Here is a 17,293-nt window from a genome sequence, read left to right on the forward strand (position 1 = left end):
CTGGTGCCTAGGATGTAACACTTCCACGGGGAAAAGGCTAGGCTAGAATTCTGCTCCTCAAAGGGCAACTTTTCTGTCATGTTAGCGCTCTGCTACCACTCACAGCCAAAAGTGGTACAGTCCAGGCAGACAGAATTAGGCTTGTGTCTCAGAGGCGGCCCAATACATTTTGGTGCACCCCCTCCCACATAGGCGCCGACTCCATGGGGCCTGAGGGGGCCCGAGCCCCCTCAAAAATTTTATTGGGGGGGCTCTGCCCCCCAATAATTAAAAAAATTTTCGCGCGCCTTGGCTCCCGCGGCCGGCGAGGGGAGCCCGGGCCGCGCGCGGCTGCTGCTGCCGCCGCCGCCTCTCCTGGGGGCGCCGCCTCCCCGGGCGGGAACGCTGCGGGTGCGCGAGGGAGGAGGGCGGCCCCCGGGGGCTGGGAGAGCCCGGCTGCCGTGGCCGAGAGAGCTGCTCTGCCGGGCGCCGCTGACATAATTTAAGCAAATTATCGCGTGCCTTGGCTCCCGCGGCCGGCGAGGGGAGCCCGGGCCGCGCGCGGCTGCTGCTGCCGCCGCCGTTTGTGGTCATGGCGGAGCTGCCGCCTAGGGAGGAGGGGAGAGGGGGCTGGCGGGGGGGGCAGGCGGTGAAGGGGGCTTGGCTGCGCTCTCTCTCTCTCTCTCTCTCTCTCTCTCTCTCTCTCGGGCTCTCTCTCTCTCGGGCTCTTCCCACCCAGGGCTTGTGGGCATCTGCTCTGAGACGAAGATGGAGGTGACTTCCCTTAAAGGTCATGGAATCATAGAGGTGGAAGGGACCCAAAGGTCATCCAGTCCAACCCCCAGCAATTCAGGACTCACAGCTAAAGCATCCCTGGCAGATGCCCCCCCCCGACCTCTCCCTAAAAGCCCCTTCCCCTGTCTGACTGCTCTCACCACCAGAAAGGCCTTCCTAATGTTTTGTGGGAATCTCATTAAGCCTACAGAGCTATATATGCAAATGGATCTACTTATTCCTTCCCTTGAAGATACATTGATTCGTTTGTTACTGTGGTTTCGATCAATACTTTCCAAAGATCTTTACATTTGTCCATGCATGATCTTTGTCTGAAAGCTCATGGGTTGCAGGAGTTGTCATAGGAGGTTATATTTTTGTCCTTCCAACTGTTATGGAAATTACAGGGGGGGCACATCTTTAAAGTTGTTAAATGTTGCAAATATTATGCCTGAATGTACCCTTTCAACTTGACAGCTCAGGGAAGTTACCTAGATAAAATCCTGTAACACAATGTATCAGCCTTAATCATTTTGCAGATGTTAGGGGGGGGGGGGCAGAGCCTGCAGCCACCATCCCTTTCCGGTGGGGAGGGGGCAGAGGAAAGACAGGAAGCTTTTCCCTGCAGAGTTAGACCCCTTGGCTGCGTGGCCCTCGGGTCCCTTCAAACTCCTGGGCGTTTTGCTGGTGGGGGGCTGCGTGGGGGCCTGGGCGATGTCAGAAGAGGAAGCTTGCAGGCCTGGTTGTCTGTTGGGGGCAGCAGGAAGAGGCGGAGGGCAGGATGTGCAGCCCCTGCCTGGCTTTCCTGTGGGACCAAGGAAGCGGCTGGGGGGGGGGGGACTTGGCCGCTGGCCTTTGTTGCGGAGGTGGCAGTGTGGGAACGCCAGTCCCAAGGGCAGCCTCTGGGGTCTGGGTGCTGCTGCCTGTCTCCTGCCATGGACTTGGCGGGGGGGGCTGTGCTATTGGGCTGGCAGAGACTTAACGGGGGGCTGCCTCTCCCAGCCAAAGCTGACCCACAAAATTGCAACCCAGTGTGTGTTTGTGGGGGGGGGGGGAACCAGCCTGCGCAGGGTAAGCCCCGATGGGGCTCCTGGGCTCCTTCTGATGCATGAACATTGGAGGTTGTCCTTTACAGCTCAGCTCCCCAAGGGGCTCAAAGCCTCCCAAGTCCATTATCAGTCGGAGACGAATGAGTGGAAGCTGGAAGAAAGGGGGAATCTTTATTTTTCTGTTGAAACAGAGCCCTCCTTCCCACTGACATTTGCAAGGAGGGGAGGACCCCAAACAAAGGTGTGCAGCAGCTTTGAAAGACTTTTCCGGCTCAACATCAGGAAGAGCTTTCTGACAATAAGAGCTGTTCAGACGGTCTCTGCTCCCTGGGAGAGGCTAGGTGGCCATCTGTCAGGGATGCTTGAGCTAAGATTCCTGCATTGCAGGGGGTTGGACTAGATGACCTTGGGGTCCCTTCTGTCTCTATGATTCTATGATTAGCATAATACAAGCATCTCAGGAAGAGGCATCTACCAACAGAAATCCAAGAGTGTGGCTTCTCTCCTGTCTGTCAAGGGACCTGCAGATGCTGATTGCCTTACTTGGCCAGTTCCTTAGGACTGGTACATACAGTCATACCTCGGGTTACAGATGCTTCAGCTTAAGCATTTTCAGGTTATGGATGCACTGAAACCCAGAAGTACTGGAATGGGTTACTTCCAGGTTTCGGCACTTGTGCATGCGCAGAAGCGCTAAATCACAACCTGTGTGTGCGCAGACGCAGCAATGTGAGTTGCGAACACTGCGGGTTGCGAACGTGCCTCCCACATGGATCACGTTCGCAACCCGAGCGTCCACTGTACCTTGGTTCTCGAACAGAATGCGTTCCAGGAGTCCATTCGACTCCCGGAACCATTTGAAAACCAGAGTGCGGCTTCTGCCAGAGGAGCCCCCTGCAGCCAATCGGAAGCCGCACCGGATGTTCGCCCTCCAAAAATCATTTGAAAACCAGAACACTCACTTCCGGGTTTCGATTGTTCAGAAGCCGATTTGTTTGGGAGCCAAGGTGCTCGGCTTCTCAGGTACAACCGAACCTGAGTCCTTGGGGGCGCCGCCTCCCCGGGCGGGAACGCTGCGGGTGCGCGAGGGAGGAGGGCGGCCCCCGGGGGCTGGGAGAGCCGGGCTGCCGTGGCCGAGAGGGCTGCTCTGCCGGGCGCCGCTGACATTGGAACTTAGAAAACTTCCCGGGGCAGGACCCCGGTTTGGGCCCCCCAATATTTTTTATAAGTCGGCGCCCCTGCCCTCCCACTTGGTTTTTAGCTCAATGGCAGAGTTTCCACTTTGCACGCAGAAAGTCCCAGGTTCAGTCCTCAGCGTCTCTAGGTCAGGATGGGAAATGCTCCTGTCTGAAAGACTGAGGGCCACTGCCAGTCAGACAATACCAAGTAGACAATATCAAGCGAGATGAACCAATGGCCCAACTTAGTACACAGCCATTTCCTGTGATGTTCCCTTCCTCTGAAGCCAAACTGAAGTTAATGGGAACTCTGCAAGGACACACTGGATTGACCGCCATGAATCCGAATTCTGTCTCATTTTGCCACCCCGTTTCTTCATCTTACGTGGTGACAAAGCTCCCTCTCCCTTGTTTTCCTGTCTCTGTGTTGTTGTACCCATAATGCCTTCTTGATTCTCCCCACTTGCTCCTTCCCCCACTTTTTTTTTTGCTGTGGGGGAGAAATCTGATTAGGAACTTAACCCACCACCCAAACCCTAGAATGAAACTTTTTCTAGAATGCCTTTGTGTGTGGAAGACTTGGCAATACATATCCCATAAACTTCAGCGCCAGGGTGGGGCTCTTGGTTTTGAAGTCTGATCTAGATGTAAGAGAATTTTGAGCCTGTGCCTGTGCCCACCTCCTTCTCTCCCCCCCCCCACCATCACCCAAGTGGCAGAGAGGAGAGGGACAGCAGATCCCAGCAGATACAGAAGAGAAAGAGAGAAAGGAGCTGCCACTTTCAAAATGGTTCCCAATTATGTTAGGGAATTTTGAAGGTTAGTTGGTTCCATTTTTTTAGTTGGCTCAATAAACTCAGGGATAGATGTTCAGCTACCATTCCCATCATCTGTGAACCAATGGCCATGCCTGACAGGGCTGGTGGGAGTTGGAGTCTAAGAAAACATCTGCTTCTTCCTGAATTACCTATATTAATAGTGGCAATTCTAGGTGGCACATGTTGTTTTAGTAGCTTTAATTCCAGTTTCCACTTTACCTTCTCTCCCTTCTCCATTAGTCAACTGATATTCCTTTGAGTCTTCACTGTTGTCCATGTTTTCAATTTCATGGGATGTGTTAGAATTGCCATCAGTCAAAACATCTGGAACATCTGGAAGGGTTTTTTAAAATATATTTATATATACGTGACTGAATTATAATGACGGTGAATCATTTAGACAGCAATTCAAATGTGCTTTAATACGTTTTAGCTCACTGTGTAACAATGAAAGTTGCTCTCAATGCTTGCATTTTACAAATTAGGGAAACTGAGACTGAGCAAGAAGAAGGTCACCTTCTTGTAAAGATGAGTTGAAATTTGAACTCTGGTTACAAACCCAACATGCAAGCATTAGTAATATAGTTCAAATGCACTAGCATCAAATCATTAAAAACCTTCAAATTTTCAGGCATGTCTTGTGGGCTAAGGCCACATTGCAGACACATAAGTATCCAACTTAATGTTAGACATCCTGGATCAAGTCTCTTGTTACATACCATATTGGCCTGAATATAAGCCTCACTTTTCCCCAAAATTCTGACCATGAAAAGTTAAAGTGCAGCTTATATTCGTGACCTTATGGTATGCAGCCAGGAGCGGGGGGGGGGCAAACAGCGCCAGGAGCGCAGCAAAGCAGCACCCGCCCCGTGCGTAGTCCCCCATCCTCTCCACCAAGGCCAGGAGGAGAGCGAGGAAGGGGAAAGGCCGCCGGCAACGCAGCACGGCTCCCCCCCTCCCTGCCCAGTATGCAGCCAGGAGCAGCAAGGAATGGAGTGACTTATATTCGGGTATTTTTCCTTTCCCCCCCCCTTCAGTTTTAAAGGTGTGGCTTATATTTGGGTTTGGCTTATATTTGGGTGAGGCTTATATTCAGGACAATACGGTACTTATATGGTCATATGTGGGAAGTAAGAATCATCTTCAGTTTCCCAGGCTGGGAACTCTTTTAAGGATGGAGGAATTGGGGGGGGGGGCATCACAGCACAGTACCTGTTGGCTCTGTTTGCTCCCGAGAGTGGCTGAGGTCCATGCCAGCTGGTGAATCTGAAAAGAGGCCAAGAAAGAATTTAAATCTCTAAAGATTGTATAACGCTATGTGACAATTCTGCAATGAGACTGGAAGGGCTGAACCTGGTCCAAAATTGTGTTGTCCAAACATACTCTTCCCGTGTGTGTGTGTGTGTGTGTGTGTGTGTGTGTGTGTGTGTTCAATAAACAGAACAATCCATTAAATAGCCAAGAGGTGCATATAAAGAATGGAGAGAAACCCTCTCATTCCTTAGAACATGGGTTATGTAGTCCAAGCATTCTTACACCTTTGCTTCACCCCTTATTAAACCACAACGAAACTACAAAATTAGACCATGGCAAATGGCCTTGGTCAGAAAAGAATATTAAAAAACCCTGAAGTGTTTTATGCATTATATCACTTTTTTAAAAAAAAATCCTCTCAGGCTTGCCTCCAGCCTATCTTTCTGCTTCTCTCCTTTCAAACTTCCCTTAAAATCCTATGTTTCTGTAAATCTTTTGGCTTAAACAACAAATTTCTGAAGAACAGACATAGGCATCTCATAACATTCCTATTAGATTAATGAGCTTTATAACAATCAATCAATAGTATCTTAATATTTTCTCTTGAATTTTTGAAAATAATGCTTTAATTTTCTGTTAATTATGTTGCTTTGAAAGTTATACTTTTATATTTGACTTCCTTCAGTAACGTTTTACTCTGGATTATTTTATTTGATGTTTTAATGCACGTTGAAAACTGCTTTGAGATTTCCCCCCCTTAAAAATATAAAGCAGTATAGAAATGAAGTGAATAATAACAATGATATCCAACTAATATCAATAAATGTTTGTTGGAGATGAAAGGCATTCAGATACAGACATTGTGCAAGATTTCGGTCCTGTTTATACATACGGACCTGTGGAGAGAAGTCCTAGATTCAGTATGGGGAATCTGTGGCCTTCCAGATGTTTTTGGTTCCAGTTCCCATTCTATATTCACTATGCAGATGGGTCTTGAGAGCCCAACAGCACCTGGAAGGCCACAGTTTCTCATGCCTGACTGAGACAAAATCCAAGGGATGATTGTATATGACATTGCTCTCAATCCCAGAAATATTTTATTGGGGTGTTTAAAAGGAGTGGTGAAACCAGCAGAATTAAAACAACAATTCCATTCATTTGCTACTGCACTGATCGCTGGAAAACCTCGCAATTCCTCTTAATTTCAAAGTGGTTAAAAATTGGATGTAAACGCATTGCTAATTAACTTGTTTTTCAAGAAAGCTACTCACTATCTCTTGAGTGATACTAATGCCTATTTAAAAAAGTTGCTGTGTTACCTTGACGACAAGGAATATCAGAAAGAGAGAGAGCTAGATAAAATTGCTTTGCAAGAGAAACAAAGATTAAGGTTGTGATCCTATACCAGTAAGGCTGGGAGTAAGGCCCACTTAGCACAAGCAGAGGATCGCCCTGTTAATTTGTATTGAAGACGGAGGTTTTCTGTACCCCTGGAATCTATGCATGCCTGGTATAGGGTCTGTAATGTGAACTTTCCATTATTGGGTTGATTTGTTGCTGTGGCATATATAGCTGTCATGGCCTCTGGCATGAACAATTAAAACTTCACCTTGAAGAAGCTACTATTGAAATCAAGTTAATAGGTTTATTGAAAGACTGTCTTTAAAGATAAATCTCTGGAATAACACTTTTGTAGATGAGGCACAACCTTTTTTCTCTGTTGTAGATGTGCCAATCCATGTATTCTGTGCCAGGGCAATTTAAAATTGGTCTCAATTAGATTATTTTTGGAATTGTAAATGTGTTAATTATGGGTGGCGTTCAAGTAGGGTTTTTTTCAGAACTGACCTCATATGGTATATAGAAACATGCAGTGCTTTTTTTGGTAAAAAAAATTAATTAGTTAATGAGATGTTGTGTGACTCATATCTTGATAAAAGTGTCATGGGTGCCAGCACAAAATGGCTGCCATGGGCAGCAATAAATTAATAAATAACAGATGCCTCCGCTCCATGTTGGTGAGTACTGCCACAAAAACAACACTGGACACATGTAAACAGTGAAGCCTGGTGGAAGTGAAATGCAAAAAAAACCCCACCTATTTATGGCAATTAAAATGAAAGCTCATACCAGGATTAGGTAACATGGTGCCCTCCAGATTTTGTGGACTACAACTCCCATCATCTCCAGCAATTGGCCCTGCTGGCTGGGGCTGATGGGAATTGTATTCCAAATTATCTGAGGGGCACCAGGTCTGCCAGCCCTGGCTTATACTTATTTGCCATACATTTGCAACGCAATCCTATACCTGTCCAGGTATGTGTATCTAGGATTGCAACAGATACTTGTATACAGGATTGCAGTCTTCAGCTGTAATAAAATAGTCATAGACTCTATGCTTGGCATTTTCTTACCCTCGGATCACACTGTATTTCTCTCTCAACACCTCTCGATATCTGCCAACTGCGGGTGAAGACTTCACACATCTGGAAGGAGACTGCAGTCCCCAAAATCTCCTACCATAATAAGTGTGTCAAGTCTTTGAGGTGCCACAAGACTCCTCCTTGTTCGCACTAAATACTAAATATAAACTTGCTCACATTGAAGGCCTTTATCCCCTTCACCTGCCTTCCTGTTCTGTCCCACAGAAACCCATTTCCTGTCAGCCCCTTTGTTCACACTCCTGTCTCCTCGGCACTGCCTGCCACATGATTTCCAACCTCTAGAGCAGCTCCCCGCCCCAGCTCAAAGCCAAAACCACCTTCTGCAAAAACCCTCCTGAATTCCTCCTTTAGCGTCTCCTCGCCACCATCTGTCAAGGCCAGACCACATGGTTCATGAAAGTAACACATTTAACAGGGCAGCTTTAAAAAAAAATAGCCATTGCAAAAAAAGGAGGTGGCCCCCAAACAGCCGTCATTTTCCTGGTAGGCAGGGGGTGATATATTAGCTGCCTTCCTCCTGGGGGAAAAGTGGCTGGTGGGGGGGGGCACAATTTCATCAGAAATATGCTGACCATAGAGGAAGGGAAAGGCTTAAATTCCCTCCTCGCACCCCATATCCTAGGCCCTATAATAACCCTGCCGCTGCAACTGCTTTTAATTTGAATGGCATTCATGCCAGTAGTGGCCACATGGCCAATATGGCTTCCCAACACTGCCGGTTACCAAGAGGGACTACTGTGCATTGCAAAGGATTCTGGGGCATGTTTCAGGATACACAGAGTGCTAAGCCTGCCCTTTGGGGTGCCACCAACGCTCTGCACTGATCCTGCACACCTTGAACATTACCGAGAGGCCTGCTGGGCCTCACTGTCACCCTCTGCCAACAGGGAATGCACAAAGTTGGAATAAACCAAACTTATTCCTGCTTTGAAGACAGGAGTGCCTGGTGTGCTCTGGTCCATGGGGTCACAAAGAGTCGGACACGACTAAACGACTAAACAACAATTCCTGCTTTTCCACTGTGAGCTGCTGGCTTTGGATTTTATTTTTTAAAAATTGGACAACTGGTTAGGGCCTAGGGGCATAGCTATCAACTTTCAGATTTGAAAATAAGGGATCAGCAGCCTCACCTGTCCTGGGGACAGTCTACGGGATATCTAACAATCCGGGATAGCAGTGGGAAGCAGCGGGAAACAGCGCTGGAATAAGGGAATTTCCCACCAAAAAAGGGAAGGTTGACAGCTATGCCTATGGGGAACATGTCCAAGTATGGAGTCCAGCAGTCTGAGGTGGGGGGCTTGGGATGGATGTGGGGGCAGAATATATATACCGCCGCCACTGCGAGCAAGGCCTGTCATTTACTGTTTGGTTGGCAACCCTAGCTGAAAACTGCAGGGAAAGTTTATCAATGGTGCAGAGCCACCCTGCAAGCCGTTTGTCTGCCATGACATATCGCAAAACCCCTGATAAGCTGGCTGAGGAATACTGACTGAAAACCACTTTTTGAGGGAGAGTAATCAAGCGTGCATCTCTTCTAATGGTCTCTCTGCTTCTCTCTTTCTCCCTCCTTTGATCTCCTTATCTGAGAATCTGATGTCTGTTTAAAAAGAGAAAGAAACTTGGTCCTGGCTGTTACATAACTGCAAAACATAGCTCACATGAAGCGGCAGGAAAGTGTTAACCGCTTCCCTTGCTTCACCGCCAAGGTTTATGGAACATATATGGGGCCTCTGCAACATCCGAGTAGAAGAACTTTGATAGCAGAAGGCCTTTCCAAACCACTGCCATGCACCACTCCTTAATTTTTTTTTCTTCTTCCTGAAGATTAAAGTATTGCTTCTCGGATCTGACACCACATTATCTGGTGGTGAGGGGACAGAGCAGTTCTGTTACCCAGTCTCTGTGTGTTTTCCTTTTTGTTTTTTGTTTTGTTTTGCTTTTGCTTTCTGACCAGTTGCTAGAAAATCAGATTAAAACTGCCCCTTGATGTTCAACAACAGGAATAGAGAACCGGACGCCATCCAAATTGTGTTGGAATACAGTTCCCATCAGTCCCAGCCAACATGACCAGTGGCCGGGGTGGGTGTGTGTGTTGTAGTCCAGCAACATCTAGATGACACAAGCTTCCCTGCCCACTTTTAGAAACAGCCTGCTCTGACCCAGGGCCAGGTCCACCCATAAGCCAAGGTGAGGCAACTATCTCAGGCATTGGGGACAGGCTCGTGCCTTGCAGCATCCTGCTGTTAAGCTGCCAAAATATAAATAGACATGTAATCCACCAATGCTATTCTTTGGGGGGGCAGTCATGCAGGCAGGAGTGGAACCACTGCAAAACAGTGCCCCCAACTCCTAACCCGCAGGATACCATGGTCAATAGTATAAAAACTGGATGAGGAATCTAACAGCAGCAGTAGGGTTGCACTCCACTGCCTCGCCTTCAAGGGAGGTCATCTGTCAGGGTAACCAGGGCTCATTCTCTACCAAATGCAGACCTGAATCCAGAGTGGAATGGGTCCAGATAATCTGTTTCCTCCAATAGCGCATGCAGCTGAATCACCACCAACCTTGCAAGAACCTTACCCTAAGAGCGGATATTAGAGATGGATGGGGGTGGTAGCTGTGGAACATCTCAGAATCCAGTGAAGGCTTTTTCATCAGCAGGAATACCACCACCTTCTTCAAGGCAGGTGGGACAACCCTTTGGTGCAAATATGTGCTAACCACCCTCTGGACTCACTCCTACCCTGGAGTCAGCCCTCACCCTGACTTACATGAAGAAGTGAGGAGGGGCAAGGGTGAGAGGGCAAGTGGTTGGATAGCCGGAAGCACCTTGCCCACATCCTCAGACCTCAGTAGCTGGAACTGAACCCAGAGAATTGGCTATGACAGTGTTCTGGATGTCTCACCGGAGAATATATTAGCATCCAACAGCATCCAGGTCTGTATAAAAGTGAACCATTTTGCCCTATTTAACTCTTCACAGCAGGCCATGAATGGTTCCAGTGCCCCCACGGACAGTTGTCCAACATTAGAGAACCAAAATGCACAGGCTTGATTGAGTTTTGTTCTTTAAAAAAACAAACCTATTAGTGAAATAGTGGGAGATCTACAAGCCTGCAGGAAAGAGGATTCATCTTGTCAAAATTTTAAAGATAAGTGTTTGACACAACACCCCTGAGCTGGCAGGTGTCAAGGAGTGGGGGGGGGGCTAGATGTCACCCATGGATCACTAGTTGCTAATCTCTGCCTTAAATAATCAATTGTGGCACTTCATTGACAGATTGCAAGGAAATGGAGCTTAATTTGAGTCGGAGCCCACCACAGATGCCCACCATCTATTACACAATGGTCTAAAGAACTTAATGCATTTGCTACGTTTGCACATACTTTTCATAAACACCAATCTCACTTGGATACCGATTTGGACATTTGGGTAGCATCTATTGAGCTATATGAGTAAAATAAAATGGACATATTGATAGTTATTGTATTGTTAATATGAGATGATTGGCGGGGGCCTTCCTCTGCTCCTTTTTGTTTTGTTTTCTTGAATTAATTTTTGCAGTTAAAAAAGAAACCGAAAAAGGAAAAAGGACTCACCAAAGCTTAGCCCCCAAAGAGGTACTGAATGCAAGCAATTGGTTCTGAAAAGTAGGATGTAGCAATAAATATAAAACAAATGTCCCTGAACATACGCAGAGTTCATTGCTCTTAACAGTGCATGACTATACCCAGGCCTCCGTGAGTCTGGCTATATATCTGGGATTGAAGGGGATGAGCTTCTAGGCCAGAGGATGTGGGTTCAAAGAAGACTTGAACAGTGGTCAACAGTGGTCAACCATCTCCAACCTGGAATCCTCCAGATGTTTTGGACTGGCAGGCTGGAGGTGATGGGAGTTGTAGTCCAACATAATCAGGAGGGCACTAAATTGGAGAAGGCTGCTTTAGAAATTGAGTAAAACAACCTTGGAAGAATTAACACCACCTCAATAATAACAGAGAGCTTTTGAAGATAAACCAGAAAGAAAATGACTAGAAGCATTGAGATTTTAGAAAAAAGGATTCACCTGCTATCTACTTATCCAGGTTGGAAATCATATATATCTTCCAACAATTCATAGATTAAAACTGAGCCTTTCATGTACATACAACAACAACCCATTCTCACACCCAAGAGTGATGCTCATGGGAACCCCCTCCCAAAATTGCACACTACTGAAGTCTCATCTGTTCTTGCTATTTATATATTTACTCTGCAAGCAGTGTGGTTTGCACTGCAGTGCCTTCTCAAGCAGGGAATATTAGTAAACTGACCAGAGAATCCTACAGCTCCTCAACTTTAGAAAGTTCAATCTCACAATAGATCTGGCTGCCCTTATTACAAATAGCAGCAACTCAAAACACATTAAAACTGTTTATCTGGATAGAGAGTTTTCCAGATTTTGTCAGACTACAAATCCCATCAGCCCCAGATAGCGCCAGTCAATGGTCAGGTGATGGGAGCTGAAGTCGAGCAACACCTGAAGGGCTACAGGTTTCTATCCTTGAAGCAAATGTATTTCCATTCATGGCCACTAAAACCATGACGCATTCCCTGTTCCAAGAGTTAAGTTCTGGAGAGAGAGGCTGAATCCTAAAGAATTACAGCTCTAGCAATGCACACTTAATATGTTTTTAAAAGTGTAATCACTCCCAAAATCTCTCCAAATAACAAAATGGGGATGATACACAGGGACAGACAACAGACAACAGGGACTGTCCCTGGTAAAGAGAAATAGTTGGTGGTGTATATGAGTTCACTTCAATCTTGCACAAAAATCAAGCAAGCTTGTTTCAGGGGTACGAGATGACGGGACATCGCTAAAACATACATTTATTCCACTGTCTGCTAATATTTGATACTAAGATTGTGATTTCATACTTTCGACACACTCATAGGCAATGCAAATAAAGAGGTCACATCTTATGCAGAACTCAGCATTCACGAAATGAAAATATTGCCAATGCAGGATCCAGTGAAAACCAAAATCTGATTACTGCGACCTATTCCCGGGTTTTTCATTTTTGTGAAGCTCCTGTGCCCTCACCAGCTATGTTGGCAGGCAGAACTTCACAAAATCCAGCTTTTCCTAGAATTGGAAATGGGGGAAATGGTCAAACCTCCCCCCCACGTTAACGTATTGACTGTTACAGAACTGTTTAAGTCACAACAGACCTCTCAGAAATTTTGTGTTCAAATGAAATGTCCCTCTGCAGCTGTACAGAGGAGACCAAACTACGCAGCATGAAAAGTTCGTACAGAAAATTCACTTTATCCGCTAAGGTAAGGAGGAAAAGAACGAAGAGGAACAATATCTGAAACAATGGCAAAGCCAAGCAATACCCACCCACGTGCCCTAGCTTAAAAGCCTGTTTGATAGCTATATATTATCAAGGCCAAACCATAGATCTGGCAAGAGAACTGGGTACAGAAACCCAGGTCATCTAAAAAGCAGTGAGGAGAGGACATAATTTTCAAAGAAGGATTGGCTGCGGTGAATGGTCACTTTCCCAGCCTGCAAAGGCCAACTGGGGGAAGCAAATCTCGAGTGCCAGTAGGTTGAAAAATAGTTGGAGGGGGGACAACTCTGAGTGGGAAAGCAACCAGTGGGGAAAGGATTCAGCGTTCTTCCTCCATTCTTCCCTGCCTCTTAGAATCTTCCCAACGTTGCTTTTCAATAAAGGAAAAAAGGAAACAGTTGAGGCTTCGCTTCTGCACGATACAAAGAGGGCATTTTGCTTCTCTCAATCTTTCAAGCCTTGCTAAAGCTGTGCCCAAAGAACAAGAGCCGGGGAGCAAACTGCCATTTCAGCATTCAGCTTTGGGAGGGGGCCATTAAGAGATGGGGAATGAGATTCACAGAAGGATTTAAAATCCTGCGAAGATGGGGATTTGGGGGGGGGTGGAGTTCTGGGGAGAAGCAGTCCATTTTAAAACAGTATGTTCCAGTGAACAAAGTTAGAACTGCTGTTGCCTGCTTTAAGCCTCCCCACTTTTTTGCAGGGTGGGTGGGCGCGACAACAAAAGGAATTTGACCCTATGGCATTCATAGCCACAGGCCTATGTAGTTGCTTATGGTAATAGTCGCTTGGCGTTTAGAACTAGTGAGGTGCTCCTGAGGAAGATTGCCAAGTAGCCTGAAACTCAGTAGAACCCAAGGATTCCTTTCTCTGCCTTCCCTAAATGGAAACCAAGGGAAATTGGGCAAAGTTTAAAAAGTTGGGAGCAACTTTTTGAGGAGCAGACCTCATGTCGAGACTTTCAGAGCGAGAGAGAAATTACATGCTAGACCAATCACCCACAGAGCTAAATTAGGGTTGCCATATTTTGAAGAGCAAAAAAAGAGAGGACGCTATGACAACTCTCATTTTAAATACCCCCTACTATATGTAGGCAATAGAAACTGTGATATATTGCTAAGGGGGACAGGAGAAGAGAATAGGAAAGCAAGTCTTCGGCTACCAGTTATGTCTATGTCTCATCCAGAAAGTATGGCAAATTTTAAAAATCCACTCGGACAGAAATTTTACCCCTGAAAAAGAGGATGTATCCTGGAAAAAGAGAACACATGGCAACCCTATAAATATCAATGGTGGAATGCAACTTAAAGAAATCTTCTTGCTTTTGACATTTAAAAACAAAGAATGAAAGAACATGCTGGTGCTATTTTTCTGCTTGGCACTAGATTTCAGAGAGAAGAAATCTGGGTGTACAGAGAAAACATTATATCCTTTGAGCTGTGTATCCTTCATCCAAATGGAATCCCCACACAAAAAACACATCTGCTTTTATAGTGTAATACCCCCTTGGCCAGAGATGAACCTTATCACTGGATAAAGCACCTGGCAGGACCACCACATTTTAGCACTAAGCAAACATCTGCAGCTCAGTCCTCATTTGTATTGACTCAGAGGAACACCCTCTGACTTCAAAGGGGCTTTCTTCTAAGTAAACATAGCATTGACGCCCCCTAAGAAGTAAATATTTCTTGAAGATCATACTTGGCAGCTACAAATTCACTTGCCAACTTTAAAAAAATAAATAAGTGAATAAATAATGAAATCTGCTTAGGAAGTGGCAGTTATCAAATAAAAATATCTGATACAAAAGCCATCCCTTTACAGGTTGCAATCAATATCCCAACCTCTTATTTGCTGGATGAAGAGTTCTTTGGAATTCAAAACGCAGAACGTTAATAGAGGTCAGTCTGATGACAGATTGGTCATACCGATTTTATATCTCCTGGCAAAGTGCTTTGAATGCCAAGCAAAATTAACAATTAAACCCGTTTAAATTGTTAACAACTGCCAGATTAACATCTGAGACAAAACAACAAGCAACACTTGCAATGTCACATCCAAAGGAAGAGACACTCCTTACAATCCACAAATGAGTGACCCTAGCAATTGTTATTTTACAAATAACCTGACCCTATTGATGTTCACTTGAAAATCTTCCTTACTCTGAAGCAAGTGTGCACAAGATTGCAACCTCACTTTACTTTGTAAACCAATTTGGCTGAAATTTTGAAGTTTTGACCTATGAAATATGTATTGTACTGGTGTATATTTTATACCTCTCGGTATGTATGTATTCTGAGCATGTATTCTGCGCATGAACTAAAGAGAAACATAACATGTTTCTCTTTAAACAAATGGGAACAGAAGAAAGTATTTCCTAAAATATAGCCAGTGACCAACCTGCGCTGCAACCATCCTACCAGAAGAGTTCAGCTTTATATTGTATCCTTAAGGTACTTTTAAGGTTGTGATTCCAGAAATCCACATCTTAGTAGCCAATAAAAACAACAACTGGGGTCTAGGAAAAAAAGTAGCACTTCATAAAGCTTGCCATTCTAGAGTGTGTATTTTAAGGCAGTTCAGCACTTTAAAAAATATATATTTCTTGTTGCAAAATTCTAACGGAAGTAGAGAGGAAAACAAAGTAGAAAAGTCCAAGAAAACAATAGATTTCACCATCATTTTCACATAACAAGTGGCGTTTGGGTAATACTATTATCACAGAATTCCTTTGTGTTTGTGTGTGTGCTTTATTGTTGAAAGAACGGGGTTCAGTAAAGAATTGTACAAAAGCTGTGAAACAGGAGAGACTGAATTGCTTGGTCTGCTGTTCTAAGTTCTCATCACAGCAAAGCGGTATTTGGAAAAAGAAGAAGAAGCAATAATTCCTAAGGGCAGAATCCTTTCCCTCCCCTAGTGTTTATTTCGTTGTCCCACTTTGCACAGAAGCAGGACCCCAGGACCCCACAGAGAGTGAGAGGTCAGTGTGCCTCCTACATCCCTGGCATCCCTTTTGAAATCCTGTCTCGTGGTTCCCGGGAGCTTCTGTGGATGTGGATGTGTGTGGAGGAGGAGGAGGAGGAGGAGGAGAAGGAGAAGGAGAAGGAGAAGGAGAAGGAGAAGGAGAAGGAGAAGAAGAAGAAGAAGAAGAAGAAGAAGAAGAAGAAGAAGAAGAAGAAGAAGAAGAAGAAGGAAGGCAATCAGCTATGAAACTGTGCACTACTTGCACATGAAAATAAAAGGAAAGGAAACCAGGGTTTTGCTGAAACAGAACTCGTCAGAATTGTTATCATCTCTCACCTTCCATTTTGTTCTGCAGCAACTGCTCCAGATGCTTCTCTTCTGGGTCCTGGGATTCCTCTGGACTTTCAGAAAGAAAATAAGATTCCCAACCTGGCAGGCTTCTGCTTCAAAAGGGAGCTGTCTTGCATCGCAGCAATGACACTCAGGGCTTGTCAGGGAAGGACAGGAAATACTTGCATGTTGTGTAGGAACAGAGCGCCCCCAGGTGGTGGGGGGAGGTGGCAGATGTGGTGCAAAAACATAATAACGAGGCACAATTTTTTTAGTTGCTGTTACTCATTTGTTGGGGGGGGGGCAGGAATCCAGCCGTCCTTCTCCTAGTTAAGGAAGCATCGCTTCTCCAGTACTCAGACCACAGAGTATTGATCTGGGTGGTCTTTTCCCCTAACTGTACGTCTGCCAGCTGCTTCTCCCTGTTTGATTCAGATTACTTAAAACCATTGTAAACATTAGCAGTGCACTTCTGTGCACATTTATGCAGAAGTAAGCCACACTCTCTTCAATGGGACTTACTCCCAGGTCAGTTTGTATAGGACTGTGGCCTAAAGGTTACAAACACAATTTAGCCTAACCTTCCTCACAGGGGTTGTTCTGAAGATGAAATGGGGAGGAGGAGGAACATGGTTATGTGCACCACCTTGAGATCCTTAGAAGATAAAGTATATTTCTATGGTATATAGATGAAATAAATAAATAAAAGGACTAAATAAAGCTAGTGAGGCCACTACTGATTGTTGATGGGCAACTTCAGGGCCCATCTTGCTCTCCTTTCATAGGGTTCTTTACCTTTTAGGGACAGATTTTTCCAACTACTGTCCTCATCTCTTCAAAGATAATAATAATAATAATAATAATAATAATAATAATAATAATAATAATAATAATTTATTATTTATACCCCACCCATCTGGCTGGGTTTCCCCAGCCACTCTGGGAGGCTCCCAACAGAATATTAAAAACACGATAAAACATCAAACATTAAAAACTTCCCTAAACGGGGCTGCCTTCAGAGGTCTTCTAAAAGTCAGTTAGTTGTTTGTTTCCTTGACATCTGATGAGAGGGCGTTCCACAGGTGGGTGCCACTACCGAAAAGGCCCTCTGCCTGGTTCCCTGTAGCTTCGCTCCTCACAGTGAGGGAACTGCCAGAAGGCCC

The 17,293-nt window shown here is 45.4% G+C and overlaps 1 protein-coding gene across 1 annotated transcript in view; it reads right to left on the reverse strand.

Moving 5' to 3' along the window:
- The window catches only part of IKZF3 (IKAROS family zinc finger 3), a 60,626-nt gene extending 44,424 nt beyond the window's left edge, over positions 1–16,202 (reverse strand). The window contains exons 1-3 of the mRNA XM_028703753.2: positions 16,137–16,202; positions 5,011–5,064; positions 4,018–4,131 (exon numbers count right to left, since the gene is read on the reverse strand). Coding sequence (XP_028559586.2) covers positions 4,018–4,131; positions 5,011–5,064; positions 16,137–16,143 — 175 coding nt within the window. The 5' untranslated portion in view covers positions 16,144–16,202. The remainder of the gene's footprint in view (positions 1–4,017; positions 4,132–5,010; positions 5,065–16,136) is intronic.
- Between the last annotated feature and the right edge of the window lie 1,091 nt (positions 16,203–17,293).

This window comes from Podarcis muralis, chromosome 13 (genome assembly GCF_964188315.1).
Source record: "Podarcis muralis chromosome 13, rPodMur119.hap1.1, whole genome shotgun sequence".
Classification (NCBI taxonomy): domain Eukaryota; kingdom Metazoa; phylum Chordata; class Lepidosauria; order Squamata; family Lacertidae; genus Podarcis; species Podarcis muralis.